The sequence below is a fragment of the Leuciscus leuciscus genome (assembly GCF_965113295.1).
Source record: "Leuciscus leuciscus genome assembly, chromosome: 7".
Classification (NCBI taxonomy): Eukaryota; Metazoa; Chordata; class Actinopteri; order Cypriniformes; family Leuciscidae; genus Leuciscus; species Leuciscus leuciscus.
Window position 1 is genome coordinate 18,291,480 of NC_138731.1, and position 21,930 is coordinate 18,313,409.

Genomic DNA, 21,930 nt, shown 5'->3' on the forward strand with positions numbered 1-21,930 from the left:
TTGGTTCCTTTTGAACATAGCGGCAGCTGTTGACAGCCGCACTCTTGTCACTTTTTAGAGCTTTGGATTGTGTCCTAATGGAGTCATGACATGGTCCACTGGGAGTTATATGTCGTCATTTTGGCAATGCTGGTGGATGGTGGATATAGCCCTTGTCCTTTTTAAGCATTCAGCGTTAAGACTTCTGACTCTCTCTGATTTTCACTTTTCTGATGGCTACATTCTAATTTGCATATAAAATATGAGTCAGTGTTGTTATTGTTAACTAAAACTAAAACTATTCAAAATAATTTGTATTATTTGAAATAAAAAAAATAAAAAAAATGTTAAATGAAAAACTTGAATGAAAATGAGAAATGTTGCATTGGCATCTAACTGAAATAAAATAAGTTCAAGTATTAAAATGAGTGAAAATGAAATAAAAATAAATTAAATCTAAACTTAAATTGAATTAAACCTAAACTAAAGTTAAAGTGAAAAATGAAAAGCTAAAAATAAAAGCTAATTCAACATTTTTATAAATACTTTAATCATAAATAAATATAATTATAAATGATACTAACACAACACTGAGTTCATATGGAGTCATGCTCTGCTGCATGTGACTAAAATTGTGATGTGCTGGTTTAATCTGTAATATTCAGACATGTTCACTCAATTCAACCCTACAGAAGAGTCCTGGCAGAAAACGAAATGCCCCTTGATCTGATCAGGGTCATGTGAAAACTTACTGTGAGAAGCAAAGAAGTGTAGAAAGGTGAACTGATATAATTACAGTTTTTGTCAGCCCCTGGCTTCCAGCAATTAAAGTGTGTTTTTAATTCCACTGAGCACTGAGCGAGCCAAAATGCTTACTACTACAGAACATCTGGAGTATGTTAAAAAGTGAATGTTTTTGTTGTTGCCATGCATTCCTGATGTTTTCATTACGACGTATATAGCACATGCTTACATGCAGCATATTTGTGTGCCAAAAAAACACAAAAGGCAGTGGCACACAATAGTAAAATATAAGATGGGGCCCCGCCCACAAGCTGTGATGTCATGATTTTAACATCTTTTTTGAATGATGAATTTTTGTCATTTGAAAAGTTAAAATCTTGCCGTTGTCATTCAGTGCCAGCCATGTTCTTTTGGCTCCATAATTATGTATCTACTGTTGGAGTGAACATCTGCATACTAAATGCACAGGATTCATTCACGATGCTTGTGTGTCTGTTGATTTCATCTTATATGTGAATGATTTGGTTTTATTTGAAAAACAGCAGCATGCTGAATGTACTCTGGTGTAAATCTCTGGTTTCAACAGCTCTGACAAATAAACAATGTGACATCCAGCTTAACATTGTTAAAATTATTTTAAGAAAAACACACTGCATCTTGTGTGTAAATGTCAATGTTTATATATATATATATATATATATATATATATATATATATATATATATATATATATATATATATATATATATATGCAAATATATGCAGATGCAAAAGCCTCTAAGTGACATCTAAAAATTTCTTCTAGAATGATCATTTTTATCAAGCTTGTATATTTAAGTTCAGAAATTTCACTTAAATGGCAATGAAAATGACCTATTAATTGTCATTTAAGTGAAATGACTGAACTTAACAGAGTTCTTAAAAGAGGCTTTTGCATCTGAACTCTTCATATCTGCATCTGAACTCTTCATATATATATATATATATATATATAGTTTACATGTCTGATCATGGCTGACAACAATTTTATTGTTGTTTAATTTTAAATATGTAGAAGATACAGTTGTACTGTATGATTAATGCATTAGTCCAGTATAAACCATGTGCCCAACACACAATGGGACATTCTGTCATTGTTGACTGATGAGGTCATTTCCAGTCTCCTCAGGGGGATTCCAGGCGTGTGTAGGACAATGCATGTGGACAGTCTGATGAAGGAATGCTTAGCCTATGGCCTCAGAAGCATTCAATGGCATGTCAATGTGTACATGTGAAAACAATGGAACATTGAATGGCTATGTGCATGTTTTACGTAGGCGGCTGTGAGAAAAGCCCTTTCTGACCACACTGCTGGAAAGAGCGGATCACAGGACAGATGTGCACAGATGATTATAACAATGCCGAAAATGTGGAGTAGCGATTTAATCTAAAAATGGGATGATCCCAAAAGCTGAATCACCAGATTTCCTTCTATTCTCTTTGCTATAGAGACCTTTTCCTCACTGGCGGTTCTCTTGGCTGCAGTAGTAGATCCAGATAAGAGTCTTTTGTCAAGTACTGAGACAAATATGCTACAGCAATGAATCAGGATTGGTCAGGAAAACAATGCTTCGTGTTAATATCGGATGTTACAATCCAGTATTGAACAAAGTGGAAGCAGTGGAAGCATCCTTAGAACATGTTTAATGCAAGCTGTTTAACCCTATAAAGCCTAGTGTGCATGTTGGATACACAGATTTACAAGGCTTTTTAAGGCGAGACACTACAGGTGAATAGGGTAATTTTTTTAACTAGCAGATATCACCATGAAACTTTCCCAGATGATTACCTACATTAAGATGAGAAAAAAATGTGTTACAAGTTTTCTGTAATTTAATGTTTAAATATGCAAATTAGGCAATATCTAATTAAATATGCACTAATTTGCATATATTTAAAAAAACGAAATCTGAGTATTGGATAAAGCCAGGTTAAAAATATTTTTTTCATTGTGTTCACATATTAGATGGGGAAAAAATTACAGAGGGATTTATGGATATCTACTTTTATTATCCTGTAAATCAGAATATACTGTCAATAGCCTAAAAAAAAATATTTTCGCCATGTTTTTTGGACTAAAATGTTATATAAATCAGGCTAGGAATAATATATTTATAAATCCCTCTGTAAATGTCTTCATAATATAACTGGTACAAGACTGGAAAGTTTGGTGTATATAGGTGCTGCTGAAGTGGAGATTTCATACTTGGAGTATGAGAGAAAGGTCATTTTGAGAAACCAGGCTTTAAAGATTTATCATCAGCCAATGAAATTGCGCATTCAGCCCTTTTACTTTCACGATTGGTTGCTGATAAAAAGGAAATGACCATATTTGGATCTGACAGCATTGTACAGCAGAGAGAGAGCTTCCTAAGGTGCTTGTGTTTACAGGGTGACGGCAGAGATCGCGGGGCTGCATGTTGATTAAGAACGCCAACTTTTGACGAATTTATGAGAAATCTACAGACGCAAACAGACAAAGTGTAGTAAAATAAAGACCTAAATGTGTATTTCTGACTTTTTTTTCACCACAAGTCTGAAAGAAGACATGTTATTGAAGACAAATATCCAAAAATCTCAAAATTGACCAGTAAAAAAAAACGATGTTTTTGCCTGCCGTGTCTCGCCTTAAATGATCAACATAATCAAAACTTTCATGAAAAATCTGTTGTTTATAATCTGCTAATCTGCTAAAGCTATATTATATATAAAATGAATATGTACAGTACTGGACAAAAGCAACACCTTAGATTTACTTGAAAATCGTGTTAAAATATCAGGCTTTTAAGGAACATTCATTTGTTCATCTCTCAATGATCATTGTATTGCATTGAATCATATGTTTTGCCCCACAAAAAAGAAATAAAAATAATAATAATACAGAAAGCATTAAAATAAAATAAAATAATAATAACAAACGCATAAAAATATAATATTTTTAAGACATTATATGATTAAATATCTAAGCTGATATTTATATGCATTTTATGTTAATAGTCTGCGATACTGATCTCATTGATTTACAATACAAGCTACAAGTTATCAGTTTGGGCCTGTAATGTAGGTGTTTTTTTCCTCATCGAATATTAGCTCATCATACAATATGAGCCATTAAAGCCTGATGTATCCTTAAAAACCTTTTTGGAATATTAGTGAAAAACTGTACTCATCAAGCCATTTCATGGGGTCTTTAACATGAGAAACTTTAAAATAGGCCTACTTTTTGCAAGAACGAAGCTACATGTAACTGTGAATCAATCAAAAACTTGACTGGAACAAAGACATATTAATTTTTTCTTCTTTAAATCAAAGGTGATGAAACGTCATTCCAGCCAAATTCACTTCACATAACGGTCATGCTTCATGGTCACTTCAGTTCTGCTTCTCCATATTAGGAGCATGGCCTAGTTTCTCACACTCTAAACTCTGACTGTTACTTTTATGGGCAGTTTTGGAGTTTCACAGCCTCAGCTTCCACCTTAAATCTAAAATGTTGCACTTAGCTTTTCCACGCTAATGACATCTTTAGCAGAGCCCTGTTTAATGTGGTAACACTATCTTAACGGCCTCCATATGGCAACTGTAATCAGAGGTCTGTTGACAGGAATGTCATGCAGCAAGCCTTATTTTCTTTGGTGTGTGAGAGATAAAGACCGGACATTCTCAAATCCGTTTGCAAATATCAATGTATTGAACATACAATGGGTTAACACATCTCTCGCTGTGTTTCTCTCAGTGCTGTTCTATCTGTAAAGGAGGGAAGTGCCCTTAAGCTTTACAGATATGAGAAGTGAGAAAGATGGAATGTTGCAGTTGGCAGGGCACCAACAGGAAAGCTTTTGTTTTAGTTGTTGTGGTTTTAGAAAACACAAACAACAATACATCGATTTTCTTTAGATAAACGTCCCACCCGACAAGTCACCAAAGTAATCAGGCAATCTTCAAGAAAGGGCCCTTTCATGTTTAAACTGCAGGAAATATACAGACTCGCATCGAGCCACAAACACAGCAATGTTAAAATCAACCTACAAATCAGCTTAATTATAGCTATCTTTACACATTGAACTGAGAGAGGAGAAATTATTTTTAAAGGAATAGTTCAAGTTCAAGTAAAAAAAAAAAATCTAATTTCATCAGTTTGTATAATTTTATACATTTTTATTTATTAGTTTTAGTTTATTTAGTTTTAGTCATTTTAGTGAAATTCGTATATGTTATTTCAGTTAACATTTATCTTCTTTCAAGCAACGAAAACGTTTTAAAAAAAAGGTTTTAGTTTTAGTTAGTGATAACAACCCTGCGTCATTTTTGGATGAACATTTCCTTTAACATTAGAACATTAGTACTTCTTTAAATTAAACTATGCAGTAAATTTATCCTGACATGTTCTGGTGTAGCACTTTGGCATCTAACTGATAGTAAATTTACAATGGTCATACACTAAAACAAAAAATGCCTTTTTGTTATGTTGCTTTTTATATTGCATGCTTGAACCACAGATTACATATTTTCATTTTGATGGAATTGGTTTAGGGCAGTAGTTCTCACTCAGTCTTCCTTTATTCACGAAAATGTTCAAAGGCCTTCTTATATAAGCTCATATCTACCTCTGGTATTAGTAAAAAAAAAAAAAAAAAAAAAAATTATATTGGTTTAATGTTATACCTACATCTTTTTTTGTGTGTGTGTTTTAGCATTTTCGACTTAAAGACTTATTGGGACCTCTGGAAGTTCCCTTGTTGAAAACCACTTGTTTTAGGAGATCAAGCTCATTCCAGATATATCTTTAATGCTCATGATTATGCTGTTGTAGACTTACAAACCTAAAATGAAATGTAGCTTTTAACAGGCAGTATGCAGAGGTTATGTTGAAATGCTTGAAGGTTTGTCAAAGCAAGATTTAATGAACAATATAAATCACAATATTGACTTATTAGCTTGTCATAAAGAATCTATTGTGTTATCCCAGTTAATGCCTTGGTGAATAATATCTTACAGAATTTGCTGTCTTTTTTAGTGATACAGAGTTACAGACTTAGGCCATGTTCACAGCAGCAGAATACGGTTGTCAGTGCTGTATTCGAGTCCTTATTGCGGTTACGTCCACACATAGTTTAGTTATTTACAGGAGTGACAAGCGCATTCGATTACCGAACCCACCGCCGTAAATCTTTCAGGACTCACAACCGCGTTCTCTGAAAATGTGCCCTGAACAGAACCGGACTGGACAACTTGTTATCCGTCATGTCATACAATGTGAAAGTACTGCACTGCACAAACACGTGTATACCGTGTGTTGCGGGTTTTCATGACTGAGGTATGAGGGTTTTAGATCCAGTCACTGTTCTCCACCGGAGCGGCTCCCATCAGTTTTGTGTGTGACTCAAATACTCCGCTCTCCACCCAGATATAAACGCTGCTCTTGGTTAATGAAGATTTGACGGATAAACTCAAAGCTTGATTGGACTCTGTGTTGAAAGTGATAAGACTTTGCAGTTTTATGGACGTCACCATCTTTTTAATCTCACTTTGGTCACTGTCACTATATGATTAGGTAAGCGAATACGGGCTTGACTCCCGTTGCATGTTCATACAGACAGTATTCGAGACGCTCGGAGACGCTACTGTAAGTTGCTGTGTGAACGGGACATTTCGTGACTCACACCTGTTAATGCGGTTATCAACTGACAGTGTGAACGTAACCTTAATTGCATCCTGCTCAGGTTATAAATCTGAGATTCACTAGTTACTATTAACAAGAAAAGTTACATAATGTAGTCTACGTATATGCAGAGGTGTAAAGTCCAGGGGTCAGAAAGTAAAAGTCCTGCCATATGTTTATTCCACCGATGAACTCAGCCAGCTGATTTCACTAATTAGTTCTATCTCCTGGCTGAAAAACTGTGCTAATTAGCAAATCCAGGTGATTGGAGGACTTTTACTTTACACCTCTGGCTATATGACGTGGTTTCTTTTATACACTAACTGTTAGTTTGACTGGATAGCTGGTATCAGTCTTCCTTCTTTCCACTGCTGTATCCTGTCAAATAGAAAGGCCAGCATGACACATGACACATCTCTCTCTCTCTCTCTCTCTCTCTCTCTCTCTCTCTCTCTCTCTCTCTCTCTCTCTCTCTCTCTCTCGTTCTTACATACATTACACATTACATCTGTCTTCCACACTGTTTAAGTAAAAGAAAGACTGTGTTGGCTTCTCACTGTTGAAATACACATGGAAGGAAGCCAAACTGACAGAATCCACCCAAACTGTTTGTACCTCAGGGATTTAGGGGCTTCATTTCACAATCTTTTTGACTGTGTAACACTCCCCTGCTCTTGCTATCTGTACTCATTAAGTTAAAATACTGAGAGCAGCCTCAAAGTGGCCTCTAAATGCTCCCTCCTAAAACACCCTCCCTGCACATTTTAATTGAATGCGTACTTTTCCACTCCTCCTTCACCTTTATCTTTTGAAGATCTGTTTGATTTTACAATAACATGCAGAAGATGTCTTCAGACTCTGAAGAGCACGTACACATGCTGATTTGTTCTTTTTTTTTTTTTTTTTTTTTTTTTTTTGCTGTTGTCTAAAATAAATGTCTGTTCCAGATGTTCAGACAGATTTTTGATCATGAAGCATCATTTACCCACCAGTTCGACCCATTCAGGCTGATTTGCGGAATGCAAATCACAATATTTTATATCTAAACTTTCATAAATCAATATACATTAACTTGAGAGGCAAAATGACATAAGACATTAAATTTTGTTTTTTGAAAAATGAAACAAAATTAAGTGATTATAAGCTTAACCCTATAGCCTAGTGCTGTTCAGTCATTTTTTTTTTTTTGAATTTTTTACTTCATCAGAATGGTACGAAACTTGGCAAAGGTAAAAAATCATGGACATGATTCAAAAAAGGTAAATGGTCATGAAAAAAAGTAGTCATACTTATATTTTTTTGCAGTCAAAAATGACCCCATTGGAAATTAATAAGAGACTCATTTAATCTAGTGTAAACGTTTGGTACTGCAATTTGGTAAGCTAATTTTTGAGATATCAACCTCAAATTTGGACCACAACTGGTTTAGATTTATGGCTTTGATTTTCTCACAGGTTTGGAGTTAATTTAAAATTAGTATTTTTGTGCAAATTATTGCCAAGTATGATTGCACACACAAGGAATTTGTTTTGGTGTCAAGATTCCAGCACACAGAGACAAATACATTACACAGATAGTAAAATAAAAAAAGAAAGAAAACAGATATATGAAAAAGACACACATATGTAATAATAAACTTAAACTTATATAACTGTTCTTATTTTTTTTTTAAAAGTGATTTTTTTTTTTCACTTCAGCAATAATCTTCCAAGTATCTCCTCTAAAAAGAGATCAAACTTAAGTCTGTGCTCCAAAGCATTCAAGATTTACGACAGTTTAAGTTGGACATTTCATTTTCAGGTCTATGATCAAAAAGTGGATAACAGGTAATAAATCGAGCATAACTATTCCATAATTATAATTTAGTAGGGTACAACGGGGCTACAGGCACACCTTAAGAAAAACTGCGCTTTTCACTCCTCACAAAGTGTATGATATGATTGCAAAAAAATAAAAAATAAAAAAATATAATAATGTTTGTATTGAACATTGATGGAGCAACACATTTTGTGTGAAAATAAATCATAAAAGTGGTTCATTTAAAAAAAAAAATCTTATAAATGTACAAATTAGCAAGGGGGACAAAAGGCACACAATATTGATACAAATACTTTAGCTAAAATAATGTTTTTAATAATGTCTAAGTTAATACTTGTTCAAAACAATCACTTTAGCAAACTTTCAACTATTTTCTGTTTATTTTGATAAATAAAATAATTCATTCAATTTTGTTCAAAAATATACTATCATAAAACTATTTTAAAAAATATTAAAAAAAATATTAAAACAGAAACAAAGTTATTTTAAAAAGTAAAGATTAAGTAAAGGAGATCCCATTATTATCCCAAATTAGCACAGAATCAACTTTAAGCTGCTGTCCGCTACTGCGTCAAGGATCAGCCAAATTTCTACATGCATCTTGAAAAGCGAATGTTCTGTAAAGTGCTGCGGCAAGTTTTTGCGCCATCTAGTGGTTTAGAGAAAAAATAAAATCAAAGGCGCCTTTTACCTCACGGGTAAAAGACGCATGTGCGTGATGTCATTGTCTTCAGAGATTTGTGTTTTTGTTGTTTACACAGAGACCGTTTTCAAAAACTAGCATTTTGAAACCCATTTTCAAAAGTTTGTGTTTTCAGACACCCAAAACGCTGTTGTCATGTAAACGAATGGCCAAAACACATACAAAGTTTTGCATTTCTGGTTGAAAACGGTGTTGTGTAAACCGCTCCAATATAGGGAGCAAACAAGGCAGGTAACGAGGGATGACAGGTGGGGCAAATTAACCAATAATCAGGTAACAAGATGGGCGGGGTTAAGACAATAGACAGGAGAATACATGACACAAGGAAACATACATGACAAGCCATGTGCTCACACAAAACATGACAAAAACACAAGCACATGGCCAGCGAACCCAATCACAAGCCATGTGCTCAAACAAAACTAGACACAAACATGCAGCCAATGAGAACACTCATAAGCCATGCGTTCACACAAAACATGACAACATGAAAGCAGCAGCCAGTGAAAAACACCAGCCACTTGATACACAGCACAAGACAAAACATGAAAACTACACAGAATACAACAACACACGCAGACAGAAGAGCGTACGGCCCGAACAAACTCGAAACCGCACGCTCACACAACAAGACAAAGCACTCGAGAACGAACAAATTATTCCATGCGCTCACTACAGACGACAAACACATGGATTATGAAGGTACGAATCCTGACACAGAACCGAAACCAAACTAGACCAAAGTGCCGGGATCCAAACACCATGCCCCTCACACAGGCCAACTCATGTAGATGGAAGAGCGCATGACTCGGCGAAACCGGCGCTCACAGAAAGACAAGACGATAGCAATGTCAAGAGCTCTGTCACCAACTCAAGAATAAACAGAACCCTGACAGTTTCCCCTTGAGTTAAGTTTATTTTTCTTATCGTATTGGCAGATATTTTTTCTTGTTATAAGCTTGAACGTACTTCATTTTGATACATTTGTCAGAACACTAGACCTAATGTGTATTTATTTAGGAAAGTTTACTTTTTTGGGGGGGACATGAGAACACACAATGCGCTCAAGAAAAACAAATGTTAGAAATGGAAACTGGCGTACACCCACCAAAATAAGCTATTCAAGTCAGTTAATTGCAATTGATTAATCATTTGTTTCCATGCATTCATGGAAAATAAATCAGTCCAATGTTTATTTTTCTGCCTCAAAGAGCCTAAAAATCATAACTCATTCAGAAATGCATGTTTAATATACATTCGGTCCAAGCCTGAAACCAATCATCAGTCATTCCTTCCAAAATTTTAGCAAATTAATTCTAAAAGCCAAAGAAACTACATTAAGGCTTACAAAACAGCCTCCTTTCACACTGATGGTGTTAAATATCTCACTTTTGCACTGCTCTTTAACCCAGCACAAATGTAAAGGTGAGGACAAGTTGTGTCTTTGTGTTTTCACGCCTGATTCATTCTTCACGCTTTCATGGGTTGTTTGCTCTAAGAGCAATGCCTAGACAAAACCAGAAGAGAGACGGTTTATATATCACAGGCCAAACACAAAATCTCACGATAATGTCTTTGAAAGCAAGGACATTTAAGCACTCACATTTTTCACATCTATAAAAACATCTATATTAAGAGTTTTATCAGCACTCTTGTCTGCTTTTGCTATTTTTCTGCTCAAGTCATGTTTGGGTTTGTTGGGATGCAAGACTGACCTGGGAAGGAAAAACAAAATTCCCATTTCAAAGGAGTTCCCCTGCTGTGCTGATCCAGGCTGCAGATTAGCAAGCTGTGGTCTGAACTGGGCGATAGTCATCACAGGATCTCTGAGTGCTAAAATATACATTAGAATGATAAAGCAACTTATACACATGTGCGTAGATCACGCTACTCATGCATGTCGACGGGTGGGATCTGACCTCGGTCATGCTTTGGAGAAAGAGGAATGTCTGATCCCTAACAGATCTGACTTTGGCCTTCAGAGATCTGGTGGTTATTTCAAACATGATGACGCAGAAAAGAAAAGATGAGGGAGAGTCTTTTATAATGAAGACAAAACTATAGATTCTAGAAACTAACTTCGGATACAATGTTTCCACTTTAGATATTCTGTTGACTATAAGTAACTTTGCAACTAGATGTCAACTAACTCTCATTAGAGTATTAGTCGACTGTAATAGACTGTTAGGTTAGGGTTAGGTGTTAGGGTTCAGGTTTGTAGAATGAGTTGACATGTACTTACAAAGTCACTTAGAGTGTTTCTCTAACTTTAAGTGGGACATACTCAACCTCCCAAAAGTTTTGGGTCAGTATGATTATTTAATCTTTTTGAAAAATAGTCTCTAATGCTCAATGCTGCATTTAAAAACAGTAATATTTTAAAATAGTGTAACACTACAAATGTCTTTAATGTCGCTTTTGATCAATTTAATGTGTCATTGCTGAGTAAATGTCACAGGTGATAGTATAAAAGTAGTGCACAAAGACGAAGGAATCAGGAAACGGTCTTTAATTCACAAAACTCACAGGGAAACAGACATTACGCACGTTAACATTAACGAAGACAGGAAAAAGACTGCAGGAATACAAAGAGTATAAATACTAAACCAAAAGAGGAACTAATGAGCTAATTAATGAGACAACAGGTAAATGGGATACCTAATCAGATGCACTGAGAAACTGGGTCAGAAGACAGGCCCAGGGAAAACAGAACCAAAACACAGCATATGTGACAGTAAACATCAATTACTTAACAAAAAATAAATAAAAGTACTGTCCCTAATGTTAAATGCAATTAATTAATTTAAAATATTTCAAAATCAAATGATATAAAATCAAGTATATAGCATTTATATGAACTAAAATATAAATAAATCATACTCTAGAATGAGTAACAACAATAAACAAGGCCTGTATGAATTAACTTATTGGTTTGTTGCTAGATTTATTGGTTTCACTTTATGTTGATGGTCCCTTTAACACATTCTGTTGACTATAAGTAACGCTGCACCTACATGTCTACTAACTGTCATTAGAGAGTTTGTAGAGTATTAGTAGACTAGGGTCAGAATTTATTGACATGAAGGCTAAATTACTTATAGTCAGTAGAATGTCTGTAGGAGGACCTTCACAATAAAGAGTTTGCAGATATTAAGCAGAGAGTCAGTCTACTAATACTGTAATGAGAGTTAGTTGCCATGCAGTTGCAAAGTTACTTATAGTCAACAGAATGTTCAAAAGGGACCATCAAAATAAAGTGTTACCAAAAACAACAACAACAAAACAAATCCAGATTATGTTACTTCTTGGTTGTCACAGTTATATCTATTTTTTTAAACTTTTTTCTAATTGAAGGTAATCATGCAATAACATGTTGCACATAAAATGCATTTTGAGATGGCTAAATATATATAATGTTTTTTTTGTTTTTGTTTTTTTGTATTTTAAATGTTAATAATAAGATGTTTGTTGTATCAATTTAACAGATTAGGATGACATTGCTGTTTTATTTAAATTGTTGGGTACAGCCAAGCAAGAAACTGGCCTACCTTTCATACTAACATAATTATTTAATAATGTTGACAACAAAAACATGGCATTCATGCCTTACAAAAATGCTTTAAAAAAGTCCTGAAATGCCAAGTGTGGCTTGTTGCTGGAAAGTACCTACTTGTTTTAATAGACTGACTGGCTGTTAGGAAGTAGGTCAGCACTATCTTTAACTGTTCAAAAACAGGCGGGATAGTGAGTGTGTGTGTGTGTGTGTGTGTGTGTGTGTGTGTGTGTGTGTGTGTGTGTGTGTGTGTGTGTGTGTGTGTGTGTGTGTGTGTGTGTGTGTGTGTGTGTGTGTGTGTGTGTGTGTGAGTGAGTGTGTGAGAGTGGGCATTCTACTTACAAGACATTCAGTTCTCTTGTAGAAAGGGATATATTTTTGTCAGCTTGTCTGTGAATTGCTGGAAGAATGCCTCTCATTGGCACTGAGATTGCATTAGGGATGTCCGATCTAACATTATAGCCAGAGCACGGTCTGTTCACATACGGAAATTACACTCCAGGGATGGCGGGCTTTTGTAGAAATGGCCAGAGTGGGTCAAGCCAGAGCTGATATTTGAGACTGAAAGCGGTGTTTCTCATGGTCCTCAGCACCCACATGCTGATTCAGTTAGGCCTTTAGGAGGGCTCGCGGTGGGGGCAGTGCGGTCACAGACCCGACCCCGGCAGCTGGTGCTAGTCCTCGCCAGGCCTGCTTCTCCAGATGTGCAGACATTTGGCTGCCTGCCTCACACGTGAGCGGGAGAACGGCTGCAATGATAGAAGGATGCGTGGATGGAAGAAATGGGTTCCCAGGGTCCAGTATCATGCTTAGACCAGCTGTCCATCTAGTGATATAGAGAGAGGCCTTTATTAGGGTTTTAACAGTAGAACAGGTCTGTTAAATTGTTGGCATGATGCCTCTGTTTGGATCTACAGGACCCTCTCCATGATATCTGTAATCTTTCAGTATAGACCAAACAATCTGCATGCATGCCAACTACTTGTTTCATCTCCTTGGTAACATACGCATGTATACACTGTTATGTAGAGAGAGAGAGAGAGAGAGAGAGAGAGAGAGAGAGAGAGAGAGAGAGAGAGACCTGTGCATGTTTTTTGTCATAATAATTTTCAGTGTATACAACAGTTAGCTTGTAAATAAATGTCTTGGCTTGAGCTATTATACACAATTTTCACCTTACAGTACATAAAATATTTAAGTCATATTCAATCTTTGTAGTGCAAAGCAGCAAGCTCTGTTGTGCCTTTATATCATACAAACGTTGGTACAATAATAACATACTACTCTTACAATTTCTGACGTATACATTATATTAAGGGGTTAGTTCACCCGAAAATGAAAACTCTGTCATCAATTACTCACTCTCATGTCGTTCCTAACCCATAAGACTTTTGTTTAATTTCGAAACAGATATGAAGATATTTTTTTAGGAAATCTGAGTCTGTCCCTCCATTGAAAGTCTTTTCACCCAAAACTCTTGACACTTCAAAACGAGCATAAGAGTTTGTAAAATAAATCCATATGAATCAAGCAGTTTAATCCAATACTTCTGAAGAGACAGGATCACTTTATATGATGAACAGATTTAATTTAGGCTTTCATTCACATATAAATATTAATCAGCAAATATACATAGAACACTTAAATTTGGTGAAGCGTAACAATATGCATTGTTCTTGCGGAAGCTCAAATATGCTGGTGTGAGCCTTTTTGGTTTTCGTACGTCATTCTCGAGCTTCCATTTACCAAATTGAATTGCTCTACATTCACTGATCAATATTTATATGTGAACAAAAGCCTTGATTAAATCTGTTCATCATATAAAGCGATTGTGTAAAAATATCTTCATTTGTGTTCCGAAGATAAAAAAAATAAGTCTAATGGGTTTGAAACGACATGAGGGTGAGTAGTTAAAGGGATAGAAAATATGAAAAAATGAAAATACTGTCATCATTTACTTACCCTTATGTTGCTCCAAACCTGTATGAGTTTCTTTCTTGTGTTGAACATAAAAGAAGATATTTTGAAGAATGTTAGTAACCAGACAGTTGACTGCACCCATCGACTTCCATAGTACTTTTATTTCCTGCTATGGAAGTCAATGCGGCCCATCAACTGTTTGGTTACCCATATGAGGAAGAAACTCATACAGGTTTGAAACATCTTGAGGGTGAGTGAATGGTTTTCATTTTTGGGTGAAATATCCCTTTAATGACAGAATTTTCATTTTGATGAACGATTTTTTATATATTTTTTTTACAAAAAAGTATGCATGCGTGGTATCAGGACTATAGGTAAAATTCACAGGGACTGTAGTAAAACTTTATGGGAACTCTCTCTCTCTTCTGGGTCAAATGAGTAGAGAACCTTTGGATGATCTACTACATGTGCTGAAATGTGAAGTATACAATAGAGCGGCCATTCCCAAACTGTGGTCCGCGGACCACTAGTGGTCCGTGAGGGTACTGCAGGTGGTCCGTGGAAAGGCAAAATAAAATATTTTTTTACCTTCATTTCACCAGGAAATTCCCCTAAAAAAATAAAAAGTAAAAAGAACATGTAGGCCTATATAGTTATATACAATTTTAATTAAATTGTCAAGTTATTGTGTGATTACTAAAATAGGCTAGTGGCGCTCGGCCGTGACGTTCAAGTTCAGTGCCGTTAGAACCACAACATGGATCGGTGGATAACAACAGGTTCTCTGAAGAGAAAAGGGCAGAGGCAAATATGTTCTCATTATCACATCACACGCATAGCCTTTATAGGCAGTTTATATGAAACAAAATGTTTATAAATGGAATGAATAAGGCCTGTTATTATTTTAATTTCCAGTTAGTTTCTTGATCTCGCGTTTCTGAAATATTTTGCGGATGTGCTGTTAAGTGGACAAACTCAAGCCTACTTTTTGAGGACTTGTAAAACTCTGAAGATTAATAATCCCCTAAAATCGTCAAAGGTTTTGAAATGTTGACTAAATCCAAGTGTTCTTATTACTGTAGCCTATAGATTTCATACTCCATTGCTATGGAAATAAGCCTGTTGTTCAAATTAACCTGATTATGCCCTCGGGCGCTTGAGTAAATAAATCAATTAAATATGTGGCAGCCGTTGTGTGCAGTAAACTTTCTTTTAACAAGCCTGTTGTACTGATGTGATGACCAGTTATAGTTTTAGTGCTATTTAAAGGTGTGGATTAATTCAGGTAGGACTGTGTGTAGACATATTTTATTATGTGTATCATGAGGTGGTCCGTGAAAATTCTTGATTACAAATAGTGGTCCACACACACAAAAAGTTTGAAAACCCCTGCAATAGAGTATACTAAACAGGATGATGTATACAACAATGTAGGCTACTTGACTTGACCTTTCCTTTCCGTGTAACAAATTAAATGGAAGTAATATTTCTTTCCTGAGTCGTCATTTGACGTTGAGACACAAAATTAGAGTAAAATGCAATGCAAATGTGGACCTCTATTCTGCAAAAACCTATTAATTGAATATGATTTATTAAGTATGATAAATATGAATATGATTTATTAATTGCAACATTTGCTAATGTTATACAGCCCAAAGTGTTTCTGCACAATTAAATGTACAATAACAAGAACAATTCAGTTGAATCTGTGAATCTTTATATTAATTTGTTTACAATAACCATCTGAATGAACTTGCAAGAGATACATGAGAGATAACCGTTTAGGTTAATATGAAAAGAGGTACGTTTAGAACGAACTGATAGGATGAGTCGGACTGTCCAGATCTACGTGTGAAAAAGAGAGCAGAGGGATTAGTTTATTCCCAACACTGCATGAATAAATAGTCCAAACTAAGCTTCCTTTTTTGCCAAGTAAGACATCTTTTGTTGATCCTGGAATAATATTCCTGTCCAAAAACATAGTCCTATCCCTTATGCCTAAAACCTCAACATAACCTTACCCATTTCTTATCCCTAATATCAGAGAGAAATTGTAAGTGAATAAGAATGTTTTAGCCCTTTAGCCCTAATGTTCTAACCCTTGTTGTAAGCCTAAATTTAGGATTAACTATAAACCTATCCCTCAAATCTGATTGGTTGATTGGAATTTTGTTCCAGGATCAACAAGGATAGTGTGTTATGGGGTGTAGCTTTTATCTGTATTTTTTATTTCCAATGTATCACAAAAATATACATGAAGCACAAATGCAAATGTACAGATTGAATATAGTACTATAATATGGTACTAAAGTGGGAAGGAAAAGTAAGCAAGCAAGCAAAATAAACAAAATAAACAAAATAAACAAAATAAACAAAATTAACAAATAACTAAATAAATATTACATTTAAAACATACTGCATACTTTAACAAATTAAATTAAAAAGGGTTATTTTAAACTTTTATTTTGCTTTGGAGTACTTCGAAGATGAAATAGCTTGGATAAATTGCTCGATATCTTTTTTTAAAGACAATTAAAGTTTTTTTGTTTTGTTTTTTTTGTTGTTGTTTTTTTCACTGAATTTACTACAATATATGTGCCAAGGAGCAATACAATATTAATAGTAAAATACAAATTTTTTTGTTTGTTCAAATTTTGGTCTATAAACAACAAAAAACAAACAAACAAACAATAAATAAATAAAGAAATAAGGTGCAGTTTCACTATAGGGCACCACAAAAAGAGCTTGTGTCTATCAAATTTAAATCTTTTTTTACATATAGTTTGGCTGGGTAAAATTTGTGTAGACGTCATCTCTGTCATTAAAAACTAAATTGCTGCAGACCCACAGATAATTAGAGAAGCAGATTTTGAAATAAATAATCACTGTACAAGTGAAGCAAAACCACACAATGTGGGCACCATGTATCTGCATGGATCATTATGTGTGACACACTGTAACCATATAACCCCCCCCCCCCCCCCCCCAAAAAAAAACAACAACAACAACAACAAAAAAAAAACAAAAAAAAACTATACAAGGGAGGATTAGAAGCCATAACCTCTCTGACATACTTAACAAAAGTTCTGCCAACAGACCATTAAGACACATGAACAATCTATATATTTATTCACTGTTGTGAAGAATCTAGTGACTAACAATTTATTGTATTATAGTAGATTTAAGGATGAAACTATCACGTTAAACATGACTTCTATGTCGATAACATTTTTACTATTGAAATTGATTTCTGGACATTGTAATGTTATTTTTTCTGCAATTGTTATTGTTACCCCACCCCCCATTCCCACCCGCTTTTTAAAGGTGAACTAAGTAACTTTTTTTACCTTAACTGAACAGCTTCGGAGTCATTGGAATGGTTATATTACTTATTTCGGGTTGAATGGTGGTCGTTTCGCACCCCCCTGGTGCCCGTGAGCGGAAAATACGCACTTGCAACTTTGAGCCGGCGGGCCGCCGGCCGCCGCGTCAGGAAGTCTCGCGTGATATCAGGTCTCGCGATGTAAACAATTGCTTTACGGCCAAAAGAAATCTGCTAAAATGCTGTCATTATTGCGCTCCCTCACGCTGTCCGAACCCGAATGAAGACGACGTTTTAAAGAATGTCCCATCTGCTTTGATGTCGTTGATCTATAGCCTCTGGTGTCTGAGAATCAACAACGAGTTTTTACAACAGTGTTGTCAAATATCTATTCCGAAGCTGTGGGGGGAGCTCTAGAGAGAAACCTGCGAGCAAAAAGCGAGAATACAGCGAAGAAGTCCCGAAGCTACTGAGTGCTGCTTTAAATCTAAATTTACGCCACTGTATATAGATACAACATGATGTGCATATATGCAAGCTTTCATTGTTTGTCAAGTTATTTTTAAACCATTGGTAGGCCTACATTCTGCCAGCACTGACTTACTGGCGCAGTGCCAACCCCTGATTTAGTCCAATGCTCTTGTCCTTCACAGGCATCTCCTTTAAGAACCTGATGCCAATGCCAATTCCATGTGTTTACCGCCTCCTAGTGGTTCAGTGTGAAACTTGACATTTTCTTTCTTGCAGGGAGGATGCTCGGGGTCTTCATGTGGTGGATGTGACTGCAGTGGTGTTAAAGGCGCAAAGGTGAATATGTTTTCCTCTGCTTCCTGCACATCTCACCTGTTTTAAATATTGTTTCTTTCAGACATCTTCACTAGCACTTTGACCTAGTAGAAGAGGTCAAATTAGAATTAGGACTTGAGGAGGGAGTGTGAAAGTAAAGATTAGAGTAGGGATCAAGCATTATACTAGTTATAAAAAATATATATATTGTTGAACATTGTAATACAGCATGAACTGTACACACCCAGCACAAGAACACCGTGATCACTTGAGTGTGTGCCATTCATTATATTTTTTATGTAGTTCATAATGTCAGAGCACTGATCCTACAAAGAAGGATCTGTTGCGCCATCTAGTGGTGCGGTTCTGTTAACAGCATATATTTTTACATGTAAGGTCAGTAGTGAATCTGTATGAGAAGACACTAATTTAATTGAATTCATCACCCTTTGTTCTACCTTATTAGGGTGAGGTTGGGCTCCCTGGTTTAATGGGCCATGTCGGATTTCCTGGATTGCAAGGTCATGAGGGCCCCCCAGGGCCAATGGGACCAAAGGTAAAGTGCAATACTGATTTTGAAGTAATTTCTATTTGCTATTCGAAAGTTCCCTTTTTTGGAGAGTATGACTAGTACAGTGCAATGGCTCTCAACTGGTTTTGCTTTAGTACCCTCATTTTTGGACCTTAACAAAGTGTCTGGTTGAAATGTCTAAATTGCCTAAAATGTCAGTTTTTTGGGTTTTGTTTCTAATCTCTAAAGTCCTCATACATTCTATGTACGCATACTTGCAATGCTTTGATGGTTCTTTGTAGATCCCGCCTTCTTGCACGTCACAATTGGTAGATTATGCACAATGCCTTCACGTTATTGATCGAACTACTTTTCTATCATAAACTTCAGCAAGCGGAACAGCAGATCCACACATCACATACACTCGTATTTACAGATTACAGCAAATCTGTGTGTTGTCACTTCTCAGAACTCGCCCCATTCACTGATATTTAACCGCCTCGCTCACCCATGTGTGAAACTGACCTAAAATGTGCAGCACAGCTTCAGGTACGTTAGCAAATGGCTGACTCCATTTACATACCCAAATAAAAATGTCAATTTCACAAAAATCATTTCATCCTGGTCAGGATCACCTGCAAAGCTAACACATGTCAGTGCCATATAAAGATGCAAACCATATAGTAGTGATGTTACGTATGACACTGAAGCTTTGATGTGCGTAACACACATGCGACACAATTTCTAGTGAAGCCCCGTATTGGGGTGTGTATTGGTTTACTAGAGTCACGTGATCGACGACAAATGAAGCCTCACTTTCTGTCCAATCACGTGCGCGTTTCACTTTGTGTGTCAGAAGGCTGGAACCCCAGATCTTATTTAACGAGTCATTGTTGGCTCAGTCTGGTTGATGGGTTTGTGAGGAGAGAAAATGAATTTATTTAATGAACAAATCAAACACAAACATGTAAGGCTTTTATTCGTACACATAACATTGCAACTATGGAGTGTGTTGTGGTTGCTTCATCTGCCAGAGCTTCTAACACAGGCTTCTGGCTGCTTTATTTTGAATAAGCACCAGATGGCGCTGTTCTCGACACTCTCGAAGCTTTGAATCTGGAACAGTCAGGGGGGAAAGCCTCTGTGATTCATGAGGCTTCATTTCCCCATCCCTACCATATAGAAACACACATTACGCCAGCAAAGCACAAAGCCTTAGCCAAAAGCTCATACAATGAAGAAGAAAAGGTTCAGAATTTTTTTAATAATCCACAAGTGTAAACTTAAATCCAGGAAGGCAAACAAACACAACTATATCATTAACAAACAAAAGAGGAACATGCATGAATTTATATACAGACATAATGAGGTGCACACACCTGAACAGAATGACTAATCAAATTAGTTACTATGACAACAAAAGACTAGCGGGAACTAGAAAAGAGGAAAGAGGAAACAAACAAACTAGGGTGGGAAGAAGAAGAAGAAGAAGAAGAAGAAGAAGAAGAAGAAGAAGAAGAAGAAGAAGAAGAAGAAGAAGAGGAAAGAGGAAACAAACAAACTAGGGTGGCAAGAAGAAGAAGAAGAAGAAGAAGAAGAAGAAGAAGAAGAAGAAGAAGAAGAAGAAGAAGAAGAAGAAGAAGAAGAAGAAGGTGCTAAGTCCTTGATCACTTAGAATCCACTATGGGGTTGATTTTATTATTACTTTTTTTCCATTACGAAATTGTTTAATGCAGCATTCTATATGTATATAGGTGTGTTTGAGTTGTTTAAATATAAATTTTTTAAATAATTAATATCATAGAGTTATTTGTGGTGGGGTAAATTAAACGCAATATGCGTTGACTTCACAGTCGTGTTGCATTGTGGTATATGGAGCTGCCTGAAGAGTACATATGAAGTAGACTTGCTCCCTTGGTCAAAATCGAGGGAGCAAGGGTCCGTCCATATAAACTTCCCTCGTCCACTTCACTTCATAATAATTTTTTTTATATTTAACAAGTTTTGTAAATACTATATACGGATACGGTATATACCCAGATTAATGGTTAACACAATAACTAGAGTTAACACATTTTCAAGTTTTTACCATTAAAGGTAATAGTATCCTCATTTTTGAAAAGCACAATAAAGTCACCCTGGGTTTTACAAATGGCAACCAACACTTTGCTGTTATAACTATAGACAATTTTAAGGCGAGTTGGCAAAAGCAAATATGAATTGCAGTGTTCTTTTAATATGTTTTTGTGTTTTCTTCCAGGGAGATACAGGGGAGTCAGGAGCTCCAGGAATGAAAGGAAGCAGAGTAAGTGTCTGCTCTTGTCTTGTAAAAATATAGTCATATTTTGTAAGACTGATAAAAAAAAAGAATTAATGTTACATAATAGCAGCACTGCAAAATTTACTTTTACATCATTATATCATATAGATGTTTCTTTTGTAGGGCCCACCCGGTGTGGCAGGTTTCCCAGGACGTCCAGGTATTCCAGTAAGTTGAACTGAAAGTCTTTTTTTGGAGAAAATTGATCATCATGAATGAATATTATGAATTTTGGGGAAACAAAACAATGTTTCTGCATCTCTGTGTGTTCCTGCTATTGTTTTGATATTCTACAGGGTCTTCCAGGTCTAGAAGGCGCACCTGGACCTCATGGAATTCCAGGCTGCAATGGAACCAAGGTACAAAATGTTTGTTGTGTTTTTGATGAGACCTATTATTTTTTTTATTTAAAGTGAATCAATTGGGATGAGCCATCAGTGTCAATCTCAAAATCCTCAGTGTGATTGAATAGAGGATTTATTTTGTGTTTTCCAGGGGGAGCGTGGTTTTGACGGAAATCCAGGTTTTCCAGGACTGCAAGGACCACCAGTATGATTAGTTTTTATGTCATGT

At 35.9% G+C, this 21,930-nt stretch overlaps 1 protein-coding gene and 1 long non-coding RNA gene across 2 annotated transcripts in view; one reads left to right on the plus strand and one right to left on the minus strand.

The window, feature by feature from the left end:
* Window positions 1-21,930, plus strand: part of col4a1 (collagen, type IV, alpha 1) — a 72,261-nt gene that overhangs the window by 17,892 nt on the left and 32,439 nt on the right. Inside the window, exons 2-7 of the mRNA XM_082175796.1 lie at window positions 18,488-18,547; window positions 18,993-19,082; window positions 21,298-21,342; window positions 21,481-21,525; window positions 21,654-21,716; window positions 21,853-21,906. Of these exons, the coding sequence (XP_082031922.1) occupies window positions 18,488-18,547; window positions 18,993-19,082; window positions 21,298-21,342; window positions 21,481-21,525; window positions 21,654-21,716; window positions 21,853-21,906 (357 nt within the window). The remainder of the gene's footprint in view (window positions 1-18,487; window positions 18,548-18,992; window positions 19,083-21,297; window positions 21,343-21,480; window positions 21,526-21,653; window positions 21,717-21,852; window positions 21,907-21,930) is intronic.
* Window positions 1,428-6,865, minus strand: LOC309502695. Its single transcript, XR_014207375.1, has 2 exons — window positions 3,404-6,865; window positions 1,428-2,485 (listed from the first exon to the last, which is right to left on the minus strand). It is a non-coding gene; the product is annotated as an uncharacterized lncRNA (long non-coding RNA).